The sequence below is a fragment of the Thunnus albacares genome, chromosome 9 (assembly GCF_914725855.1).
Source record: "Thunnus albacares chromosome 9, fThuAlb1.1, whole genome shotgun sequence".
In the NCBI taxonomy this organism is placed as follows: domain Eukaryota; kingdom Metazoa; phylum Chordata; class Actinopteri; order Scombriformes; family Scombridae; genus Thunnus; species Thunnus albacares.
In genome coordinates, this window is record NC_058114.1 from 2,571,329 (window position 1) to 2,598,010 (window position 26,682).

The following is a 26,682-nucleotide window of genomic DNA, read 5'->3' on the forward strand; positions in this document are numbered from 1 at the left end:
CTTGAGGGGCAAGTGGCAGGAGGCCTTTTTATTTTCTGTCGCTCCTTCAGGTTTGTTCCTCACTCAGTCTTCAGTTCAACACATATCTAACTCACCCTCTGCATAACGACGGTCTACTTAAAGGAGCCCTGTGGAGGTTTTCATGTAAACAAAAGATATCTTTTATTGATTCTTACCCACCAAAACACATTGTGCGTATCCTTGAGGTCTAACAAACATGTTGAATTCATTTCCTTCCTCATAAAACATTTGCAAAGTCAAATTTTTTAAGTATTTTAAAGTCCTCCTTCTTGTTCCTTCAGTTGTTTGTCCTCTTCTTCTCTGTGCAGAATGACAGATGTGTAGGAAAAGGAAAGTTTCTCTGTGCTCAGGTTCAATCTCAGTTTAAATCTCAGTTTAACTTTGGAGCCAATCGTGGTCCAGTATGCACAAGTGTCATATGGAAACTTGAAGCCTCCAGTGAACAAACACTGAGGATGGACTCTACAGTGAAATTTTTACAAAGAACAATATTTGCATATTCATAGATTCTGGATTTTCCATAAAAAGTTGCTCCATAGCGCTTCTAGAGGTCAGAAACTCTTCAGGGTGTCTTTAAGTTGTCAGAGTTCTGTTCACTCTTCTGCTACAATGTTCCTGCAGCTGTTCATACAGCATTCAAAGCTCCATCTGCATCCCAGCATCCACCTGTAAGCTCTGAGTCTGAGGGGGAAGTTATTACTGTCGCTGTGCACTCCCTAATCAGCTGAACTTTGTTTTTCTTGGGGAGTGATGACATCAGAGTCTAGACATCAAACATCAGCGCTGTAGATATTTTAAATTCCAATAATAATCCATTCCCTTGAGTTGGCTGCCATCATAATGTCCCAGAGCTCAATGCTATTCAAACAAACTATAGCTTAGACATAAAAAGCTAAAAATGATCACATTTGAGAAGATGCAACTAGGACATGTTTGGCATTTTGAAATAATAAATGGCTTAAATGATTAATCTTGTATTAAAATTGTTGGAGATTTATTTTGTATTGATTAACTTCTCGCTACAAGATGAAGGCTGAACTGAAATACCATTTCATTGTCTTTGTTTAATTTTATTCAAAGGACCAGTGTGATGGATTTAGTGGCATCTAGAGGTGAAGTTGCAGATTGCAAACAAACACCCTCCTCTTCCCAGCGTGTAGGAGAACCTACGGTGGCCACATGAAAAACAGGAAAGGCCCTCTGTAGAGCCAGTGTTTCATTTCATTTGTCTGTTCTGGGCTACCGTAGAAACATGGCGGCGCAACATGGAAGAGAACCTGCTCCCTCTGTAGATATAAAGGACTCATTGTAAGGTTTCAAAAACACAATGATACTTATTTTCATGGGATTTTACACTAATTAAAACACACTTATGAATATTATAATCCATTTCTGCCAAGTCTGTTCCACTAGATGCCACCAAATTCTGCACACTGCACCTTTAAAGGTGGTGATTTTCTATATTTTATTATTCTATATTATTGTCATGTGCAGAGACTTATCCTACTAACAAGTATTGTGTGTGAATCCAAAGTCTGATATATCTTATTCCTCCGTTGTTTTTCCAAAAAACTATTAAAATCACATCAGTGAGCCACACCGCTGCACTGCTAGACACGCTCCTTCATCCATGAAGACGCTGGCTAAAAATGATCACATTTGAGAAGATGCAACTAGGATGTGTTTGTTAAAATGGCTAATAAACCCACCACTGCACATACGCGGATTCTACGCGCATCCGTTTATAAAGCTTTACTTGCTTGTTGTGCTACATAACACAACCTCTTGACTTTGTACTGAAGTTCTCTGAGAAATTTATAATTTAGCACAAAATCAAGAGGTTGTGATATGTAGCGCACCAAGCTAGCGAAGCTGTAAATGGATGCACAGTGGCCGGTTACTATTTTTTATCAAATTTTTACTCTTTGGAGCCGTTTCTAAACAAGTTATGGTAGCCACCATATTATTATATATTATTAAAAACACATCAGTGAACCACACCGCTGCACTGCTAGACATGCTCCTTCATCCACGAAGACGCTGGCTACCGTAACTTGTTTAGAAACGGCTCCAAAAAGTAAAAATTCGATAAGATAAGTAACCTGCGTGCATCTGTTTATAAAACTTCACTTGCTTGTTGAGCTACATCTGAATTAGTAGGATCAGTTTCGTTGTTGGTTCGGCTCTGCACATGAGATTTGTTGACATTAAGAAAAATACAGAAAATTGTCAGGCAAATCCTTTAAGTTCATGTCCGGCTAGTTGATAAGTTTATCTCAGCTCATATCAGATGAAACTAATACAACAAACAAGATATTACAAATGCATTTATTTTTTAAGCTGTTCAAACATTCTGATATGTGTTCATCCTGTATTTTGTATCCTGGTGTATTTGTGACTACGTCCACATGGAATCTGTATAATTGACTTCATATGTAAAGACGGTTACTGCCCGTCTCCTCTGATGCTTGACATTTGTTGATGTTGCAACAGTTAAAATCCCCCTCTCATTGCTTTTCTCATTCCTTTTTATTTGTTACCTTTCCTCTGGCGGGTCCCGCTCTCTGGGAGACGAGGCATTTTTCCCTCATCCGTTTGATCTGCATCCATCTTTCCAGCCAGTGGCTCATCACGGGAAATCCCCAAACACTGTTAGAAATAAAGATAAAATGTTCGGAGTTGGAAGGGATTTTCAAAGACCTTTTCAACCCGCTGATCCACCCGTGGGAAAAATGTCACACTCGTTACACTCAAAACGTTCTAATAAATTCTAGTCGTGATCGCAAAAAGACGTGCCAAATATGAAAGTGAAATTTAATGTGTATGAAACTTCTTTTGCAGCTTTAAAAACATGGAGTCGGGGCTGTAAAACATGTGTTTCCAGAAGCTAAATTCAATCTAAAAATGTAAGCTTGTGTGCGTCATCTCAAAGCCAAACACCATTTAACCCTCAAATTGGTCCAATCATTTTCTATTTCAGAGCCATCTTTAATTCTGTTGTTTTGTTTTTTTTTTTTTTTTTTTTCAGTAACAGAATAATTACATTTGTTGTCATCAGATGGCTGTAATCCTCCTGTAATCCTCTTCTCATCTGTTCCTGCATCATCCTGACCACAATCAGCCTTTTGTTATTAGGGCTGTGCTGTTTTTCAGTTTTTTTTTTCATATTTCCAAAGAAAGACATGAGGATCGTGATGCTGTCACATGTGCGAAAACCACCTTAAACCATTTTTTTTTTTTCAAAGTGACGATGCCTGCGGAGGAGAGATCAATGAATGGGATGCTGTTTGTCTTTCTGAGGTCAGTGGGAAGTTAACAGCCTTCAGACCTCCTCAAAAACTTCTCACATTTTAGATTTCAGGTGAAAAAAGTTTCCTTTATCTTGAGTTTCTAAATTTAAAACGTCACAGTACAGATATTCTTTTCTTTTCTGTTTTTTTTTCACATGCTTCTTCATCCTCTTCTCGTCTTCGGCCCCTGAGTCACTTATCTTAATAATTTAATCAGAGGTCTTCTCCACTTCCTCCCTTCTGCCCCCTTTTTTTGTTCTCTATGTATTCCTTCTCCTCCCTCCCCCCATCTCTCTCTCTCTCTCTCTTCTTTATCTCGCCCCTCTCTTTTCTCATTCATTAATTTTGCGAGAGCTTGTTAACCTTAATGGTCTCACCGAGGTCATCGTCTGTCAGGACAAAGGCCAGCTGGCTGAGTTTGACTGACCACTGTCCATCTGGACCCATCGAGGAGAGGACAGGAGAGGAGGAGAGAGGAGGAGAGAGGAGGAGAGGACAGGAGAGGAGGAGAGAGGAGGAGAGAGGAGGAGAGGAGAGGAGAGAGGAGGAGAGGAGAGGAGAGGAGAGAGGAGGACAGGAGAGGAGAGGAGAGAGGAGGAGAGAGGAGGACAGGAGAGGAGAGGAGAGAGGAGGAGAGAGGAGGAGAGGAGAGGAGGACAGGAGAGGAGGAGAGAGGAGGAGAGGAGAGGAGAGAGGAGGACAGGAGAGGAGGAGAGAGGAGGACAGGAGAGGAGAGGAGAGGACAGGAGAGGGGAGAGGAGGAGAGGAGGAGAGGAGAGGAGAGAGGAGGAGAGGAGAGGACAAGAGAGAGGAGGACAGGAGAGGAGGAGAGGAGAGGACAGGAGAGGAGAGGAGAGGAGGACAGGAGAGGAGAGGAGAGGACAGGAGAGGGGAGAGGAGGAGAGGAGGAGAGGAGAGGAGAGAGGAGGAGAGGAGAGGACAGGAGAGAGGAGGACAGGAGAGGAGGAGAGAGGAGGACAGGAGAGGAGAGGAGAGGAGAGGAGAGGAGACGAGAGAGGAGGAGAGGAGGAGAGAGGAGGAGAGGAGAGGAGAGGAGGAGGAGAGGAGAGGAGAGAGGAGGAGAGGAGAGGAGAGAGGAGGACAGGAGAGGAGAGGAGAGAGGAGGAGAGAGGAGGACAGGAGAGGAGAGAGGAGGAGAGAGGAGGAGAGGAGAGGAGGAGAGAGGAGGAGAGAGGAGGAGAGGAGAGGAGAGGAGAGAGGAGGACAGGAAAGGAGGAGAGAGGAGGACAGGAGAGGAGAGGAGAGGAGGAGAGAAGAGGACAGGAGAGGAGAGGAGAGAGGAGGAGAGGAGAGGACAGGAGAGGAGAGGAGGAGAGAGGAGGAGAGGAGAGGGCAAGAGAGGAAAGGAGAGGGGAGAGGAGAGGAGAGGAGAAGAGAGGGAAGGAGAGGACAGGAGAGGAGTGGAGGAGAGGAGAGGAGAGGAGAAGAGAGGGAAGGAGAGGACAAGAGAGGAGAGGAGAGGAGAAGAGAGGGAAGGAGAGGACAAGAGAGGAGAGGAGAGGAGAAGAGAGAGAAGGAGAGGACAAGAGAGGAGAGGACAAGAGAGGAGAGGACAGGAAAGGAGAGGAGAAGAGAAGAGAGAGAAGGAGAGGAGAAGAGAGGAGAGGAGGAGAGGAGAGGACAGGAGAGGAGAGGAGAGAGGAGGAGAGGAGAGGAGAGAGGAGGACAGGAAAGGAGGAGAGGAGGAGATGCAGTTGTCATTTAACTGATTTAATTAATGGCTAAAACTGTGTCTACTCCCCAGAATTAGAGTCATATGTCATAGTTGAACATATCAATCCAGAACCAGCAGCATTACTCTGCTGCCTTCACTCTTCTAGTTCCAGACTCTTGAAGTTGGCTGCAGGGATTTTACTCCCATTCAGCATGAAGAGCTTCGGTCCAGCACCGGTGTTGGGTGATGGGTGATGAGGTCTGGCTCTCAATCGAAGCTCCGGTTCATCCCGAAGGTGTTGGAAGCAGTCGAGGTCAAGTTCTTCCAAACCAAACTGGGAAAAATATTTCTCTTTATGGAGCAGGGGACATCGGTGTGTTGAAACAGGAAAGAGCAAAACACACAACTGTTGACACAAAGTTGGAATCTCACAACTGTCAAACAATGGATCCCAAACTCTCAAGATGACAAACATGGATCTCTCTCCAAAGGAACGAATCTCAGGAACTAAAAGTCCCTTTTGGTCCAGAACCAGATAGATCATACAAATTGGACCCATGACGAATCAAAAAAAAAAAAAGAAAACCAAATTTGATTCGTCATGTTGTTCTGTGTATTTGCATGACTCTGATGTTCAAGTTGGATGTAATGAATGAATGAAAAGGAGAATAAAATAAAGCAGTTTTATTCGATTGGCTAAAGAGAGCTGTTCAGCTTGTCGCCATGGCAGCGTTTGACAGCTTTTCCCCTGACGATGAGGCATCCAGCGAGGAACTTGACTTATCCACAATAAAAGAAGAAGCCAAGTAGCTTCACTGTACGCTCTGATTTCTGCTCTTTTTGTTCAGTTTGTCTCATCGAGTAACGGTTGAGACGGATCACTTATTATATCTGTTTACGTGAAATGTTTCCACGTCGTTTCAGCCAAAGTTTTATGAATTAAAGGTGGAATAAATCAACGAGAAGATGAATTTTACGAAGCAGCCAAACTCAGAATTTAGACAATATAAACAGCATCATTAAAAGATATAAAAATGTGAATTTATCTCCAAAATAGTCCTTTGGTGAAGCTCTACTTCGCTACTCTTCTTCTTCCCTGCGGCGTCTCGACCCCCCTCCACCCCCCCGACACCCCCCCCCACTGTCCAATTGTCCAGTCTCCCAGAGTCCCGAGGGGCCAGATGGACAGGCCAAGTTCCCTCTGCAGCCTTGACCTCTATTGACCAGCGAGGTCAACAACAATCCATAACAACAGAAGGAGGAGGACTGTGTGTGTGTGTGTGTGTGTGTGTGTGTGTGTGTGTGTGTGTGTGTGTGTGTGTGTGTGGTTGTCTATGATCAGTAGTGGTCAGACAGAGAGACGTGACTTCCACGACCCCCATCAGGCTGCAGCAGATTGTCAGCCATCTATCAACGCCCACCTGCCCACCCGAAACCACACACACACACACACACACACACTCACACACACACACACACACACACACACACGTACACACACACACACACACACACACACGTACACACACACACACACACACACACACCTCAAGTGTCCCTGAACTTCCTTGAGTCTCCTGCTACTCAACAGAAATCATCTTGTTCATCTTTTACTTTCTCAAAATTCAATTACATTCTTGTTTTGTTTTTTTTTTTGATAAAACTATTTATTAATGGCCTCGTTACAGCAGTAGACATCCAATGTCTCTCTATGTTTTACTTTTTATTTTCCATTTTTTATATGTAGATTGAATCCCCACACATGCATGTTTTTTTATTAAAACACCACGAGGTGATGAAGAGTCTCTCAGCTCACAGTTTGTTTTGCTGAATGAACAGAAGTGATGATCTTATATACCAGACAGTTTTTTCATATGTACAATAGAAATCCTGTAAATAGGGAATCTGTGGCCTCGCAGTCCTGACTAGCCTGAAGGTATCCACATAAATACTTTACAGTGACATTGAATACGTTCAAGTTTGTGTTTGGTTTGGAAGTTTGTTGAATGCATCAAGGTGCTGCTGAAGCAACCAGGACTGAAACCTCAACTTTAAATCTTTCAAATGTTTTTTAAAAATGTATATGTTTTAAATATTAAATATGTGACCCTGCAGGCCTGAAATGCCTGTATGTGTTTGTTACTCACACCATGAGCTGCTTACCACTGTGTTCCGGTTCTGCTAATCGATTCTGGTTCTTATCGATTCCCAGTTTTTATTCCAATTTGGTAAAAACAAAGTATATTTATTCCTTTATGCTTTTACTTTTATTGTTTCATTTCAACTTTCTGTCTCTTAGTGTGCTGTCACTGTAAAGGCCAGTTCATGGACTTGGACGCAGATGCACACGCGCTTCCTTTCGTACTTTTGTCGGAGGTCCGTGGACGCAGTCGTGTCACGTGTGCGTGCTAGTAAACAGGCTGCAGCAATGATAACTTTGCAGAGTTGTAAAATCCAGTCTGTGAATATTACGAACCGCTGAGCAGTTTCTGATCAGCCTTTAAACACAATAATCTGTTCAGTCTAGTCCAACCGGACTAGCTGGATCGTATTTCATTGTCTCACTGACACTTTAAACTAACACAGCCCTTTGTATTGTTTTACACAGCGCTGTTCTCAGTCTGAATGCATCTGAGGAGTTTCTGTACGTTACTGAACAACAAGAAAAAGAAACGCGACAGCTTAATGACAACAGGAAACAGTGATTTACATACATACACGGTGTCACAGCCTCGTATCGAGATGCTAACGAGATGCTAACACTGACTGATGACACATTCGAGCTTGGAGACCGACGCTGCGCTGCTTTAAATGTTTGGTCAGATTTGATTTGTGCAACCTGACTTACAGCTAATCAGCTTCTCACATGCATCACACTTTGTCTTGTTGTTTTTTTTAATAAAGTGAAACCAAACTTTAGAGTGTTTACCGCGGTTCATCTTTCTCTCAGTACTGTTGTGACGTTAGCTATGCATGCTCACTGTTGCATTGATGCATGATGGAGACATGTCCTGGCAGATATGTTGCGCAATCAGGAACCAATAAACAGAATCAAAATTAAAATTTCTTAATGATTCCTTTGGAATCCGAATTTTGGAACCGGTTCTTGATGCCAGACCCTACGTACTACTTAAACAAAGCAAACATTAACATCTCACATAGTTTTGTACAGAAAGACACATTCAGACACACAGACAGGTCATGTAGTGGAAGGTGATTTCCATCTACAGAACACTGCACAGAGACGAATGACAATACACATTAATGCTCATTAAACAAAGCCACTTAACTCCTCCCTCCGAACCCTCTTGACTTTTCCTCTCCGTCTGTCTGACCTTTAACCTCTGGACAACAGCCCCTAACTTAGCAACACACAGGAAGAGAAATACACCCAAAAGTTAACATCAGCTCAGGAGAAGGTTCAGCAGCCTGAATGTGTCTCACGTTCTTACATATTAACACTTTCATTGCTGTCGTCTTTTAAGTTGTTGCAGTAACTTCAGTCACTAATAATAACACCAATTAGCACTAACGACCCCCACATCTTCTACTTGATCCAAGGGATCGACATGAAACTCTCCCGTCATCAGTACAAAAGATACAACACTGTGTATAAAGACTTTTAAGTTAACTATGACTCCTGAGGTGCATCTCAGCAAGAAACAGACAATCACAGCTTGAAATTCGATCCCTCGTGCCTCCTGATGACGGTTGTGCAGCGTGAATCAGTCCAGTTTTAATTTCTGAGTCACTGTTGAGTGAATTCAGTTACTATGGCGTCACGTTTTGTTTACAACTTCAATGACAAAGCATCATTTCTGCTGATTCATGTCTCTGACCGACTTCTTCTCCACAGAAATAGAAGCAAAGGCTCATGGGTATTGTAGTATTTTTAGATTGTGATTTCCCAGAAACTAAATTGAATTAATATGAACCGGTGGTCAAAATATAAACCTACAAGATCGTTATATTATCTGAGAGAGAGAGTTGCTATTAGCAACACTGAGGAGATAGTTTAAAGAACAACTCTATATGACTTAGTTAGAGATGGATTTTAGAGTTAAAACCTTTTCTTTTCTCAGATTTTAGAAAATAATAAATAAAACAATAACAATAAGAATAAACACAACACAAACACACACTCATTTTTGACAAAAGTGTCTGTCGAGGTTATATTGTAGAGCTGGAGTCATTTGTGTAAATGCAAATTTAGATTTTGTTATTTTTGGAACAGCACCTGGAAGGTTTTCCCCTCAAGTCTCTGAATAACTATGAGAATCTGTTGCCCTTTCACAGCTGCTTCTCTCTCTCTCTCTCTCTCTCTCTCCATCTCTCTCCATCTATCCAATCAGTCAGCTGTCAAACACGCGGTCGGTCGTTCTGTCGGTTCCGTCGGCACTCTGCGTTATTGGGATCGATTTGAACACTTTAGTTCCTGCGCGGAGAGCCGAATACACCAATATCTCATATGGTTAATCAATACATATCAGCCGTCTCACACCTGAAAACATACAACATGCAGAGCACTACATCACACAAATCACTGTACAAAAATATATATGTCAAGTAAGCACACACACACACACACTGCTCCTATGTGTGTGTGTCGAGGCGGTGACCAGTTTTCACCAGTTCAGTATCTGCTACAAGCAAAGCTCCCATTTTTAAATCAAAAAACAATATTTCCACTTTTTTTGAGGTTTTATCAGCTGTAGTTTGATGCTGCGTGTCTAAATCAGGATCCCGTTTCTGACTGAGATGATCTGAGTCTATTTTAAGTCCAAGACCATATTTGCTTTAAGATACTTTTGGGAAATAGGGCACTTGTGTTTAGTTGTTTAACAGACCCAAGCATTTCCTTGGAAGAAAAAGTATACTTACAACAACAGTTTAGAGGAGATGCTGTAAACTTGAGTGACCACTTTGTGACCTCTCAATCAGTCCAGAGATTAGACTGAAGCTCCAGACAACGTCAGGCAAACTGCAACTGTATGAATGTCTTATAAAATCTGATAAAGGCAGCACATTCTGGGTTCTGTTATGTTTATATATATATATGGATTAGTGTTGTGCTGTGCTCACAAAACATGAAAAAATGCATGTACAGAAGTCTACTGATGAATATTATTTGGGCCCAAACACATATTACTGGGAACATTAGGCATATAAAAAAAATCTGCATGACTGTTTTAATAAGAATATTTTATACATTCCCATAAAATGACATATAAAATAGTTGATTTAGTGCAACAAATTGTGATCCAGCTGCTTTACAGAGAGTTATGTGCTGGACTATTAACTTTTTGGGAAGTCTCCGCTGGTTGCTTAGCAACCTCATGTTGACTGTAAGACTTGCCACTTTATTTGGCAAGAAAGTGACGAAGCATATTTTCCTAAATGTTTAACTAAATAACTCTTTAACTAAATAAGTCACTGTGTTAGTTTTAAATTATTGTCAAGGTTCGGTTAAATAATAACATTAAATAATGATATGATCATCAATATCATAAAATATTGAATTACCGCACACGGCCCAAGCACACCAAACACAGTGCAACACTCGATGAAAGAGAGGAAAAAATGAGGGAAAGTTGGTTGACACTGGTTGAGTCTGTCCATCTGACACAAGCACAAACATACAGTACATTATAAAAAAATACTGGATTCAAAAGACTAGAAAATCCCTTTGCAGACAGTCAGATTCAGACAGAGATAAATGGACTTCTTCTGTGGATTCTTGTGCAGAACGATGGTAGATCTGTGCTCTCCCACTGAGCTTCCTCTGTCATAAAGCCGGCACACAGCACGGCTCGGGCACAGATGTTTTCTTGTTTGCAGCTTGTTTGCGGTGGTGAGAGCGCTCATCAATACGTCTGGTTCTCTTCAAACACGGCCCATTGTCCAAACACCGGGCTAATGCAAGAAAAGGAGTCGGGTATTATCCCCCTGTGCATGCCTCCCGCTGTGTCATTTTTACAAGCATCCGTAGACGAAGCCCCTGTAATTTTCTCCCTAGCGTCTGTGAGGCTACTTGGCTAGCAGCTGGCTGCTGGACTTGCTTTAAATTCAAATCACTGATGTCCTGCCAAGGCCGTTCGTCTCCACAAAGTCAGTGAGCGGTTGGCTACATGCTCGGATGGATATTTATGGAGGTGCTTCTCACCGGGCAGCACAGCAGGGACGTCTGCTCTCTGTGCAATGAGTATGAGTGAAATGGTGGAATGTATTTTAATGTGATAGATGTTTATGCACACGAGGTCCAGGGAGTCTGCTCAGCTGTTCAACAAGCACTGAGACACACATATGCACACACATTCTGCTTGTTTCTATTCAATATAATGATACACGTAATGATTCATCAAGGTTTTTAGAAGATGAATATCTGTTTAGTCTTTGTGACTCCAGTGCAGAGATCAGTTTAGCCTAGCTTAGCATGAAGACTATTAGCAGGGGGAAACTGTTAGCCTAGACTTCAAATCTGTTGTTGGAAGATATTTTGCTGTTGGTGCATTTTGAATATGAAAGGAAATGCCAGAAATAAAAAAATATACACTGTAAGAAATAGGGGGATAAAATCCACAATCCTCATCTGGGCATTCAGCAGATGCTACCGTTAGCTGTCTGAGTTAATCCAGTTGGGATCTTTATCCTGGCTATAAAGGTTAATTTCTGGTGTTAAGTACCGACAACATAACTTGTGTGAGACCAGTTCAGCAGTTTATGGAAACACCAAATAAAAGGCGTTTCGTACCATGGACATATGTGCATGTGAGACATGTATTAAGATTGATCCTTTAAGCTCGGCTTGGAGGAAATCCAGAAAAGCTGGTATATTGATGAAGAAGATAAGATAAAGGCTGATGGAAACAGATGTTCTCATTTCTGTGAGACCTGCTTAAGCCTCTTCCTTTGTACGCTATCCGTCCTTATGATCTTCCACTCCAAAAAGATGAATAGTTAACTCACAAATATGTAATTCGGTGTGTGGTAGAAATCTTTTTAATTTAAAATAACAGAAATACCATCTTCAATAATTAAACATCTTGTTTTGAAGAGAATACTCTCAGAGTCAAACTGATTTTTGTTTTCTCTGGTTGGCTAATTAGAAAATCACTTAAAATCTGGGGGAACATTTGTATTGAAACATACACCGGGGCTCTTTCTCTTACTCTAAACACTACTCTATCTCACTCTAATCTGACCTCAACCCCATCCAACATTTTGGGGGCCCAGGAGGTAGAGCAGGTCGGCGGCGGCGGCGGCGGTTCGATCCCCGGCTCCTCCGGTCCACATGTCAAAGCGTCCTTGGGCGAGATACTGAACCCCAAATTGCTCCTGTAGGCTTCGCCATCTGTGTATGAATGAGCATTAGATCTCCTGATGAGCAGGTTGGCATGCTTGCATGGCAGCGTCTGCCATCAGCGTATGAATGTGTGTGTGTGTGTGTGTGTGTGTGAATGTTGGCGTGTAGTATAAAGCGCTTTGAGTGGTCGGAAAACTAGAAAGGAACTATATAAATGAAGCCCGTATAAATGCAGCCAATTTAAGATCAACGAGCCAGACCTGATCACCCAACATCAGTGTTGGACTTCACTAATGCTCTCGGCTGAATGGGAACAAATCTCTGCAGACAATTTCAAACATCTGGTAGAAAGCTTGAAACCAGAAGAGTGGAGGTTGTTATAGCAACAGATCAATGAATATGGTTTTGGATTAAGGTGTTCAACAATCCGTTATAATTTTTTGGGGTGTCCACATACTTTTGGCCACACAGAAGCTGAAAAAATGACATTTGAAACTGATTAAATGTGTCGCTGCTGTTGTTTTTTTTTCTGTCCTGCAGAGAGTCAGAGTGTGGAGGAGTGCGGGGAGAGGCTGAAGAAGATCCTGGAGTCTCCCAGCATCCCTCAGGCCAACCACCAGCTGCTGGTCCACCTCAGCAGACACCTGGCCCGCGTCGGACAGCACGGCCAGGCCAGTCCGCGGCTGCTGGGACAGGCCTTCGCCGAGGCCGTCTTCAAGCACTCGCCGCTCAGGTACAGCAGAGGCTTCGCCCTCCATTCAATCAGTCACTCGTTCATTTACACGTTAACTGATTCACTTCTGGTTCATGAGAACACTGATACTTCATGCTACCAGATGATGATGATGCGTTAAACTGATGCACTTTAAAACATGGACAGTGACTTATATGACTAAAACACAGTGTCTATTTTGTCCCTTTGGTCATACAGGAACATAATAAACCCTCAGGTATCCACTCTGTATGTGGAAAATAAAGGACTCATATTTTATTTTCTCAGGAAGAATCATGAATCACTGCCGACTTATTGTTCTAGTTCAGTTTACAGGCTCATGTATTAGTTTCTCATTTGTTCATTTATTCATCTGAAGTCTTGTTAATTTGTTACAACTGTTAATCATGATATTAGTCACATTATCCTGGAAAACAGTGACGTCCGACTGACGTGCATGAGGAGAAAATAAGCAACATTTCAACATAGGAACACAAGAGTCTCCAGGATATTGTAACCATATTATACTGCAGGTTTATGTTCTGACTGTCAATTTGAATTATTTCAACTAAGTTTCCTAAATACTACAATTCCCATGAGCCTCAGCTCAGGTGCAGCGAATTCAGAATGCATCAGTGCTGCCATCGGGAACAAAACACTGCATTGTAGTTTAGTTTTTTTTATTATTTTATCCAAAATTGATTCTAAAAGTGAACTGATTGAAATTGCTGAGTGTTTTTTTTTTATCACGTTTCTACAAAATTTGACATTTGATTCTGAAATGCACCTTGGAGTTTATAGTTTTAGGTCTATAAGCTTGTACCTTTTAAGTTTTTATCAAATATTTTGATATTTTCCAACACAGTTGTTCATCATTTGTTCTGCTAATTCAACCAGGAGACCCTGGACACCCAAAAAATAACTTTTCCCCACATCACTACTCTATAGTGACTGTAATAGGAAAGCAGTGATACCACAAGAGATGAAGAATAGCCGAAATATAGCAATTATGTTAGATAAGGTAAGATTGCACTTTAAACAGGCAAAGCAAGTTTCCTGCAGCTCGTTAATTCTATAATTAATTTGTACATATAATATGTGCAAAATGTTGAGGATTCAAAAAACAAGCAAGAGGTCAGTTCTGTGAGTTATATCAATTATAAATAGTATCTTAATTGTCGTGTAAATGATCGTGTTTGCACATTTGTCTCCGGAGAGTTTCTGTAAAAAGAAAACGAAAACATGAAAATTACAAATGATGAAAGTATAAGGGGATATTCTTCCCACACAGCTGTAAAATATAATTTATTCCCTTTAGCATTTCAGCTGTCTCCTCTCTCTCTCTCTCTCTCTCTCTCTTTCCATTCATTGCGTAAAACCATTGATTATTCCAACCACAGTCACTTCTACTGCAAAAGTCCCACAGAATTTGGGTGGAGAGGGTATTCCCGTTTCATTCAACATTTTTGAATATCTGCCTGCCAAACAACTGAACTCACTTTTTTTTTTTTTTTGACTGAATGTAGGAGTGACATTTTTTTTTTTTTTTTCATCCACAACTCAACCTCCATGACAAAACTCATGAAAATTGAGAGAGATTTTCTTTATCCAGCACAAAGACCTGCTATTTTGGTAGTAAAAGCCTCAGAGATCTTGCCCTTGCTAACAGGAAAACCAAGTATGATATTTGGCTCAGCTGTAATATCAACATCCTGCAGTTTAAGAGCTGGATGTTTGAACACTGAGAGAATGGCATTAACAAGGCTGATGGTATTGTTTTGTTTCTCTGTACCCTGCACAAGCTCGCCTGCGTCTGTTTTTCCAGAAATTACCGAGGAATTTCTCCTTGTGGCGTTGTGTGCGGTGGAGATGTGGTGGATTTGGGGAGGCAGTCAGTGAGTCAGAAACAGTGATTGTTTGCGTGGTCGAGCAATTCACCTCTGACGTGCAAAACGGGCAGATAAAGAGCGGGGCGGCGCATCATAGCATGCCATGCTATTTGAACCAGACCCCATGTTAGCTTATTTTGTGTGTGTGTGTGTATGTGTGTGTGTGTGTGTGTGTGTGTGTGGAAATGTTGATCAATCCTGGATGGTTTTGGAGTGTACAGCCTGCAGTCTGTAAGCAGTTAGACACTCACATTGTTTTGTGCAAAATATTCTAAATGAAATAATAACTATGAGGTCTGGCATTATTAAAAAAAAAAAAAAAAAGACCAAAACCAACAATGAATTGATCTGCTACCAACTATTGTGTGTGTGTGCATTCAAACTCTGTAATATATCTTAACCTCTGTGCTGTAGACCTCCGTTGTTGTTCAGAACTATTAAAAACACGTCAATGAGCCACAACGCCGCACCGGGTGACGTGTTCCTTCACTACCATGAACACACACACTGTTGTTTATTTTGACACCAACCTTCCTGCTGCCAGAAACACTCACCAGAGCGCCAAATGCGGTTTAATGTCCTCAACAAATGCACTATTTCCTCCTGTTTCCTCCTTATTTTTTTTTAGATAATTACTCACCCTTCTTAAAAATGTAACTATATAAGTTTGTTTTGTGTTTGTAAAGGTTTTTGTCTCCAGGACATGTTTGACCCTGGGGGGGGGGGGGGGGGGGGGCTGAGTGATCTAGACAGGGTTGAGAAGTCAGAAATGGAACCGATGCATTGTTGTTTTTCTTATTTTCATTTGATTTGTTGACAGTAAAAAAGTTCTGGATAGTTATTTTGGATGCTATGATTTGTGGAGTGGTTGTGGTTGAATGGTATTGCATTGTGGGCTACTGAGAGGCGTTTCCAATATGTAGTCATTGATATATAAACACAGTATTATTAACCCCTCAGAAATTATACCAATTGTTATATTGTTGATATTGTGGCTCTGAGATCGCAGACAGACTTTGACTGCAAATGTGTTGACTTTATTTAGGTTGATGATCCTCAAAACGTTGGTTCCCTTGGCGATCCCTACAGTTCCTACGCTGTTCATGTGATGTATGCTGTATGTAGACACCCTCGAATTAATGCTGAAAGTCAGAGCTTTGATCTCACAGTCATTGATTCATTTCAAATGCAAACTGCAAAGACAAAACAACAACTTTGCAGAAATGTCATCTCATTTCCTCTTATGAAGACACCTGATCCAGTTCAACTCTGGCTATTGTTTGCTTTGATGTTTAAGTCAGTAACTTTTGTTTGTCGGTGAATATGAGATCAGTGGCGTCCTTTACTAACTGACCACAATTGACATTCATGTGTTTTTGTGTTTGCAGTGCGGACGTGAACCCGGAGCATCACATCAGGATCTTGGAGGCTTTGATCGCAACAGGAGGTCTAATGGAGATGCAGGCTGCACCAGGTAGGATAATAAAACATGCACTTGTACGCACACTCTCTCTTTTTTCCATATACAGCACATGCATACACTGATGTGCTTTCTCTTTGCGATTAATATTTGCTTATAGGTGTGTGATGGTGTATTGTGGCTTGATGTTGTTGTGATTTTGTTTGGCTTGGATACTTTTGTGACACCAAAGCTCATCTGCTCTGTCTCTCAACACAAACACACACATGCATTTTGTCTTCAGTTTTCTTTTTTCTGCTTGGTGACAAAGTGCCTGAAGCTTGTTTCTCGGGTGTATACATATAGTTCTCACACTGGAAACATGACTTTCTTTTCCCTTCCCTGCTGTACCACAAACTGCAGCGGTAAACACACGTTTGGTTTATGAAATATGTGGAAAACACAAACTTTGTGCCCGAGCTGCTGTGATAAATTGGGCATGAAGCATGAAATAACAGCTTTAACTCTGTCCGTTAGTTGAGTTTACTGTCTGGATGTAGTGTGTGAGTTTATGGTAACAAAACACAGCGGTTTCATGATGTTTTTCTTTTTGCATTCCTGCCTTGCTGGACTGTAACAGGCGGAGAGCGAGGGTATGAATGTGAGCGTGGAAGGGCTGGTTTAGTGTACTGTATATGGACTGTGCAGTGTACACTTTAGAAAATACTCAGACCTCAGCTTTGGCTCTCAGAAAGCATAAAAAAACAACATCCTTTCTCAGACCAAAAGGTTTTGAGCCAGAGAAGAAACATTGTAAAGTCTTAGGTGTTGTCTAACTGGACATCAGGTGAGGTAGCTTCAGACAAAACTGTATCTGATGAAGTTGTACCCAAGCTATGTTTAGCAGAGTTAAGAAGGACAACTGATATCACCTGACACCTTGTTCATCATAGTGAGCCCCTTTTGGTATCTCACCTTCAAAGAAAAATTACAAACTTATAATGTTTTACTCATTTTATGTGCACCGTGGTTCTCTGATCTGCCACCTGCACCAGATCTCAGCTGCTGAGACAGGGAACAAATCCAGTAGCGAAATCAAATGAGCTAATTTTACACGGCAATCAGACCTGGCATATAATATGATGATTTTACCTTGTGGTCACTGGATAAAACACAAGGTATACTGTTTGTAAAACACTCCAGGCCTGTACTCGGGAAGCACATCAACATTTTGATTGTGGTAGTTCAAGAAAAAAACCCCAGCAGGCCCTCAGTATCAGCTAGATATGGCATTTATTCTTATGAAGGAATGTGCAGTATGGTTGCCTTTTGATGCCTAATAACTTGCTTTTATGCAAGTTGATGTTTGGTTTGTGGAGATATCTTTGCAAAGCTTCCTCTTTATCTGACACCACCAGATGTTCACCTGATACTACATTTTTGCTTCTTCTTTCTAATACTGTTTAGTCCAAGACCACCTTACCTGATGTCCAGTTGTACGACAGCTTAGACCTGAACTTTTTTTCCCCCATGTGTCGTGTATGTATTGTCGTTTTGTATGAAATCTGGGACCTGATTCTGAGATCTGAGATGTGTTCACAGATCAGGACACAAACATATTGTGGTTGCTGTAGCTTGAATTGTCAGTGAGACTACAGCGGAACAGTCTTCGCTGTGCGTGTGTAGAAATAAAATGCTGCAGAGCGATCAATCAGGCTATATGAGGACGAAAAAAAAAGGTCAGACAGCAGGTGTGTGGCTGATTGCAAGGGCCAGGCCAGTCTGCTGAGGTCATTGTTTGTGGGTCAGTGGAAGTGTGTGTATGTATAAATGTCAGTAGGTCAGCATGTGTGTGTGTGTGTATGAGGTTGTACTGGTCTGTTGAGGGCCATAGTGTTAAGGCTAGGGTCGACATATTGGTCGAAGCAGTGATTATAGTGGGTTGCTCAGGGGTTATGTTTCCTCTATGTGGAGCGGCGATGTTCATTCAGAGGTGATATGAGAAAGGTCGCCGGACTAGTGAGCAGATGAGAGTCGGATTTATGGTTGAAACATGACCAGACAAGGACGTAAGTTGGACAAAATCAGCTGCGTCAAACACTGATTTGATAGGTGGGTCAGATCTTGCTACTGCTACTGTCTTTGACTCTGAATCACTCAATAACGACCAACTAATTAACCATCTTCACTGCGTAATACATATTTTGTCTCAATCCTTATTTATGATTTTAGAGACAAACATGTTTCTGATAAATTTCTCACTTTTAGAGCTTTGATGGTGAATCAACTGACAGAATATTACCCAGCGACTATTTTGCTAATCAATGAATTGTTTTAGTCATTTTTCAAGGAACATCTTCGGGTTACAGCTTCTCAAATGTGATGATTTTAAGCTTTTTGTGTCACACATGATAGTAAAATGAATATCTTTGGATTCTGTTGACTGTTGATCAAGCTCCAAGAAATTATAACAGGCGTTTTTCACTATTTTCTGACATTTCTTAGACAAAACGATCAATCAGTTAATCATGAAAATAATCATTAGTTGTGGCCTTACTCACATCTACATCTGCCTGTGGTGTCCCACACGGTACTACCTTAGGTCCTCTTCTTTTCTTTTTGGACAGCTTTAGAAGTAATATTTACTTCTGATGTTATGCTGATGACACTCTGCTTTACCTCTCTCTTAGACTCACATCTTAAACAACTTAATCGACTGCCTCCATCAAATGTATAATGGCTAGAAATGTTTAAGATCGATAAGAGCGAGTGGGATTTTGTCATGTTAGGCCTCCTTGATTCCATCTTCACTAATATTAAAACCAAGGCCAGTTATCTGCATGTGATGAACCATGGGGGTGATTTTTGCCTCAAATTGTAGCTATGATAAACCAATCAACCTTTTCAGTGTTCCAAAACATATTTCCATTTAATCCACAAATATTTAATGGAACAATTATTCTCAAAATTACAACTTGAAAGAAATCAGAAGAAGTAAAACTAACTTGTGAGACTTCATCATCTTTTGAATTTCAAGAACCACAATAAATCATCCACCTACCACTGGCTTAGAATCCAGTTTCATTAGTTCGATTTTCATTTTTTGTGGGTGTCACTTAAAAGGATGGGGGTGATGTCTGGAGGACGAGGTGGAATTAGGATCAATAATTCATAGAACAAACCTGTGTCCTGCAGGGTGGAGAGATTGGATGGATATATGAAGGGTCGGGGTTGGGCGGCCACTGGAGCTTGGCGATTTCTCTTGATATCAAATATTTGTAAGATGCAACTGTTAAAAAATGTAGCCTGATGGGAAGTACACACACACCCACATTTTGTCCCGCTTTTGCTCTCTCATTGATCAATGCTCGATTGGATATGTCATTGTATTAGGAGTCCGCTCCAAATAAGCAATTATTATAATATTTTGTGTCTTTTTCCCTTGAAGAGTTGCACAGTATGGAATGGAAAATGCATATTTAGACAAATATTTGTCAAATTAATTCCTTAAACTACATGTCAAATCACGCCAAGAGATGAAAAAAAAACTGGGAATATGTTGAGTGTGCACATATGTGTGTGATTACTTGTGTGTTTTTTTGTAGGTATGTGTGTATGTGTGTGTGTGTGTGTGTGTGTGTGTGTGTGTATTGGCAGAAAAGCTTACATCACAGTAACAAAAGGACCAGAGGGAGCTGTTTTGTGCTGTCTTTAAAGTGTGTCTTTTGTAACATCTCTTACACAACCCTCTCACTCTCTCACAGTAGGGTGTCTGAATAAAGCCTCAGAACCATCTCAGTGCTTTGTAATCATGGGGATGATGTGGGGAATTGTACTGCTGTAACGCATGTACTTCTTTTATTCTCTCGGGATCTTTGTCTTATTCGTACATGTAGTCACATCATGAGTCTCGAGCATCAGGGTTTTGTCTGGACGGGGATTATCTGTGGGTTACTTCAGAATCTGTTTGTTGCAACCTTACTAGACTAGAGGACAGACACTGAAACAGTCCAATAATTTTGTGTTTTATTACTGAAGATGATAGGAATGTCTGAAAAGAAAACGATTGTTTTCATGATGCCTCCCATACTCGCATGAAATCAAAACCACGTAACATGATGAGAACTTGTGTCAGCTTAACAGAAAACCTGTTACCTCAGCGTATATGTGTGTGTCACATGACAACATATAAATTACATTCATAACAGGGTACTGGTGTGAATGTAATTGTGTGCACCAGTGTTGCAGGTGTGCAATGATTTGTATAATTTGGCCCTTTCTTTGACTTTATTTGACACATACACATCCATCGACACCTTTAGCAGCACACACACACAGAGGGAGCATCATGCAGACAGAAGATGTCAGTAACCAAGATGTGTCAATCCGGGGAGAAAATGTGTTAAAATTGCTGCTTTTCTGGGAAGTTGACATTCTGTAGAGTATCCTGACAACACTGGAGAAAACTGCTGCTAGGTTGCCCTTAGACACTGATGACTTTGACATGTCATAGTTTCTCTTATTCCCGTAACAGTCAAACAGTATTGAGCTTCATCGTATATTAACTATATTAATAATGTATGACTGAAAAATCTAAACTTTTTGTGACTGTATCTCACAGCTTTCTTTTGTTGTTTTCTTTAAGTGTCAAACTGTTTCGTTGAGTACGATTATCCTCAAGTTTTGTTTTATTCGGTACAGTCGGTGCTACAAAAAAAAAAAAAAGCTTTACCTGCAGCCTATTTGCTTAGATCAGAGGTTTTCAAACTGTCAGGTGTATCTCCCCGGGGGGGCATGAGGGAGTTGAAGGGGGGAGAGAAGTGAGGCAAAGATACCTAAGATGAAAGACACAGCTGCATGCCAATGTTCTACAAAACAACAGGGAGCTAGTTATTGTAGTTTGGCTGCTGATTTTACTGCTTATCGACACAGTCAGCGGTCGGAGATGCAGCAGTGGCTGTGACACGAAGCTTTAAAACTCTTAGCACCCAATTGTTGCAATTTGCATCAAAAGTCTTTCTCAGAATCATACAAACTCAGTGAAATCTGAATACATATACATGATAAACATATTTTTAGATTCTGTGTGACTTACACATTCAGAGGATATTATTATCTCCGTCATGAATAAACAACCATGAATCCTCTTAGAAACCAGAGAAAAAGATCTGCCCTGCGGCTCCAGAACTCGCCTGAGAATCATAAAGTTTTCTTCAGTATCAAAGTAATCCAGTGATCATTGTCTGTACATACTGGCTGGCTGAGAAGGCCTACTTAATAGCATGATTTTTTTTTTTTATATAAGTGACTGATTTCCTTAAATATTTACTCCCGCTGTGATGATGAGAGATGATTGTGAGCGCCCTCAGAACCATTTGCATTCACTCAGGTATTAGTAATATTGCCAGACAGTCCTGTAACCAGTGGAGGTAAAGCAAGACTGTATCTACCTAGACTCAGGTCTGGGGTTGAGTCTCAGGTCCTCAGAATCTAGTGGACTCATGAAGACCACTTCAACAGAAGTAGCCCTGAAATACAGTATATTACACATGGTTTTCAGTACCTGGCAACAATGAGATGTTCAGTCATTTAACGCTTCAGGGTTTTGTGTCCAGCCCCTCGTTGCTGTCTCAGTTGCAGGGTAGGGTGACAGTATGTCTGAATGAGCTTCCTTTTGTTTGATGAATGCAGAAGGAGAAAGACACAGAGAGAGAGAGAGAGAGAGAGAGAGAGAGAGGGAGGCAGAGAGAGCCAGGAATGAAACAGGGAGGTCAGGTTCATGTGTGAGCATTTTTCTCACCCATTACCTCCCCTGCGTCCCCTCCAGACAGCATTAGTAGAGGTCAAGGGTTGCCACAGTGCCTGTTGGCGGTATGTTAACCCCTTACCAGAGGTTTGTGACTGTGTGTGTGTGTGTGTGTGTGTGTGTACACACCCGTTGACCTCGCAGGAGAGCTGCCTTCTCTAAATGGAGTCTGAATATACGACCGGTTCTACTCCATCTGAGTGCTCCAGCTCAGCATCTCTGCACATTATGTGTGTGTGTGTGTGTTTGCACGTGTGCTCAGCCCTCTGTGTGCACATCACTTGCATGTGAAGCCTCCGTCATGTCCAGCCAATCTGTCAGCCAGCTCACTGGAATCAGTGAAAAAAAAAATAAAAAAGGTTGGAGGGGGTGTGGGGGGGGGGATTGTAAACTCCCAAACACACCCATTCACATTCTGGCCCTCTCTCTGTGCTTTTGTTATGAGCTGTTTTCCTTCCCAGGCACGCAAACCGTGCCCACAGCTTGGCAAGAATACGACATACACTAACCCACTTACACACACTGATGCTCTCTATACACACACACACACACACACACACACACACACACACACACACAGTGGTTCTCTCTCTCGGGCCATTTATTTGGCTGGTAATGTAGCCGAGGAGGGTTTGGTGGTGAAATCTACTGTTTGGAGACTTCATCATAGTGCTGGGTAGTGTTGTGGCTGCCTTCCTCTTTGTTCACATCATTATAAGCCTCTATTCAGATTCTCTCAACTGTGTAAAGATACTTCTAATTAATGAAAACTGATCTTATTTATGTAGTTTTGGCAGTGATCTTAGTAGCTTAGAATAAAAGGCGATTTAAAGAGCTAGCTTCACTCTGTCCAAAGTGAAAGTTGTTAACATGTTGTATCCTGTTTGTTTAACCCACGCATAACCAGAAATTATAAAAATTATAACTCAGTACTTCCGTGCAACATCTCCGGCTGTTGTGTAAGTTGCCGGATAAGGTCAGTGAGCTCAGGTTTTAATTCTGGTCTCTGTAAAGATGTGTGACAACATCCTGTGACAAAAAAAAAACACTCTGGAAAGTTTTGCGCCTAGTTGTTGTTCATCAAGAAGCGGTTCCAACATGAAACTCCCAACTGTACAAGTTCAACAAAAAAAAATATTAGTTCTTAAGTAGAGCTGAGTAAAATTGTCCATTCACATAAAATTAATTACCAACAATCATGTATGACACATTTTTTGGGTGAAAATGATGATGATTCATGGTTTCAGCTTCTCAAATGTCAATGATTTTATGTTTTTCTTCGTCTTTTATGAAAGCAGCCTGAATATATTTGCATTTTGAACTGTTGGTCAGAAAAAACAAGACATTTGAGAACTTGTGATGGATATTTTATGGTGTTTTCTGACATTTTAAAGACCAAATAATCAATCAATTAATCAACAAATTTGAGGATTAACACATAATATAGTAATATGATAAAAATCATCTTCAGTTGCAGCCCTTCAGTTGACATATTATTCACTTATGACAGAGCTAGCAGTTTCCCCCTGCTTATAGTCTTTATGCTAAGCTAGGCTAACCTCATCCTGACTCCAGCTTTCTTCACACACAGACATGAGAACTCAGAAAGAGAGCGAGTAAGCACATTTCCCGAAACGTTGAACAATTCCTTTCATAAGGCTCGTAAAAACATTATAAATTTTCAGTTGCTTATTTGCTGACTAGCATTTTAATAAAGAGAGAAAAAAAAAACGAAAGAAAGAAATCAAAGTAGAAAATCTGGAGCCACTCAGCTGGTAATGTGTGAATAACCTGGCCCTTGTCCTAAACTGATATCTCACACACACACACACACTTACACTCTGCCAAGGTCAGAACACCAAGGAGCGTGTGAAGGCATGTTTGTATGTGTGAGATTAAGATGACAAGTGTGTATGCATGTGAGTCTGATATATGAATATTACATGTGTGTGTGGTTATATTTATATATGGTATATGTATGTATGCGTGTGTGTGTGTGTGTGTGTGAAGGGTTCATAGCTAAGTCATGTCCTGACGCTATCCCATTGGGAGGAAAGTGCCAGCTTAGCATCCAACGTAATCCCGCTGTACAGGGTCATCATCGGGGCAAACACACGCACACACACACACATACTTTTACATGTGTGAATATGTGTGGGGCATCATGGTTGTATAATGTGATTAAGGTCAAGCGAGTGCTCAGCTTTTAGCGTGTGTGTTTATTAGTATTTGGCATGTTTGTGGGTCTTTGTTCAGCTTGTGTTCCCTCAGCTGCACACAATTACATGGCTCAGTGTACCAGCTAATAACACACACTCACACACACTTCACACCATCCATCCCTTCTATTCTCTCTTTTTTTTTTTTACTTTAGTTCCTTTTCATGAAAAGTCTGTGAAAGAGTTCCGGGCAGAGAAGCTACGACGGCAGGGAGATGATTGATTACCGTGTACGAGACCACATATTAATCTTCCACCTACGACTGACGAACAACAACTCCCTGATGTAGGTCCGATCTACTGCACAATCAGCTCGGCAGAGCCATATTGAATTCAAGGGTGTCCCAGTTCCTCTTTCGCCAACCTGCCAAGGCGTCTTATCGTATTACAGATTGTGGTGTTCAGCATCTTTAAACCTGTTTCAGACACACACCTACCCTGACGTCCCAGCAGCCACTCCGGGAATGACTTCTCCTGGTTAACGTGGTGCATCCACTCATTAGCAGGAGAAGTCCAGACCGTCTCCGGGAGCGTCCACCACTTAGCTCGCCAAAGCCCTGGCGACATGCCAGAAAATGTCCATAATTTGTAGCTCACTTGTTCTACAGATCCGGATAATCCACAGGACCACCCATCAGCTTTGGAGTCGTCCATCTCTTGAGTCGCCGGCTGGTTTCGGGTGGTAACTCCGGTGATGTGACCTCATTAAATAAAGATTCATTTTTTCCCAGTTAACTCTACAAAGGACCCATGTTACCTCTTACCTAACCCTTAGAAATATACACTATATAAATATAACATACAAATATAGAGTCCAATGACCAGCAGACACTCAAAGGCGCCAGTAACCATCAAAACACAGAACACAAAACAAATCTGGTTTCACCCCAGTGCATTAGACAAGAATGTGCTCAAAGTCCAGTCCACAGTTCAAATGGAACAAAGGACTTCATGTCTCAGTTCATAAGGTAAATGAGTCAATTTCTCAACAGAAAAACTGCTCTTCGGGATCCCAACAAACCACAGAAGTAACTCAGCTTGAACTGAAATTAAACCGTTGGCCAACAAAAACAAAACTGAGTGAGCTCATTGCTTTTATTTATTACTGATTTTCACAGAAAAAAAAAAAAGAACACCCATAAAACTGATTTTAGATTTTATGTTTTTCCGGTTTTATGTTTTCCAGATTTCGGATCTTTGAAATCCGATCTCCACACGTAGCTTTTTCTCTGTCTTTCACCGTATCATGAGGTCAGGGGTCATAGTACAGCGTGAGATGAAGGTAATGGTCTTTGAAATGACTTCGTTAGCTGGATACAGAGAGACATGTGGCCCGGTCAGTCCCAACAGGAGGTTGAGAGGTGAGGGTCATCCACCCACCCACACACACACACACACACCCACACACACACACACACACACACACACTTACACACACACCACACACACAGAGAGAGAGAGAGTCAGGGCCAAAGGGTGATGAAATTGTGGAAGCTCCCCGATATGTAACAGAACCTTCTGATATTGTTCTTAATGAGGTCAATAACATCACTTCCTCCAAGCTACTCTCATCCAGTGTTAGCATGCAGATTTACAGACACAATATTACACGCACCAGTACCATTACACTCTGTATTTTTATGAGATTGGAACTCAGCTACATAAAGTCTTAACGCTGTAGTTTACTGCTTTCCTTCTTGTGTCAGTGCTGGTTCGTCCACTAGCTTTCAGCAGAATCAAGTAGTGAACACAACACTGACATTACACAAGCTGATATGTCGAACTTGTTAGCAAACAGCTGCTTATTTCCACATCCAGCAGTTACGGAGCAACATTATCATTCATTTAGAGTCGTGTTTCTGTCCACCTGGTGAATGTGAGTCCAATATTCACTCTCTTTTAGCTCTGTTTTTGGTCTCCACCACCTCCTGAGGGAAATATCTGGCTCTTTAGCTGCTAAATGCTCCACTATGTTCACCAGCTAGTCTTCAGCTAACTGTGTCTGTTTGCTGTTTGGTGCTGAGCAGGTAGTGTACAGTGGCTTTTTACAGCTTTTTCTCTGACGACAACTGCCTGCTGCAACCCAAACTGACACTATGAGAGCCCTGAGAGTGAACCAAAACAGTAAAGTTGCAGCTGGACAGATAAACAATGAGCTGAAACTCACTATAAAGCTCCGTAAAGTCGAGCTAAAGTCTGTCATGAAGGACTGTCATACATTATTATGAAAAATATTGATTATAACCACTATAAATTCATCTTTAAATACAAATTTTTTGAATCCAACAATTCAGGATTCTCTCCGTGTGGAAAGTCATCGTGCTTTAACTCACTTGGTTTTGTTAATTAGCATCGTTAGCTTAATTTG

The 26,682-nt window shown here is 41.3% G+C and overlaps 1 protein-coding gene across 2 annotated transcripts in view; it reads left to right on the forward strand.

Annotated features, from left to right (window-relative positions):
* Nucleotides 1-26,682, forward strand: part of pik3r3b (phosphoinositide-3-kinase, regulatory subunit 3b (gamma)) — a 264,605-nt gene that overhangs the window by 121,580 nt on the left and 116,343 nt on the right. For both annotated transcript variants that reach the window (XM_044362120.1, XM_044362121.1), the window contains 2 exons: nt 12,830-13,022; nt 16,279-16,364. In XM_044362120.1, coding sequence (XP_044218055.1) covers nt 12,830-13,022; nt 16,279-16,364 — 279 coding nt within the window. The remainder of the gene's footprint in view (nt 1-12,829; nt 13,023-16,278; nt 16,365-26,682) is intronic.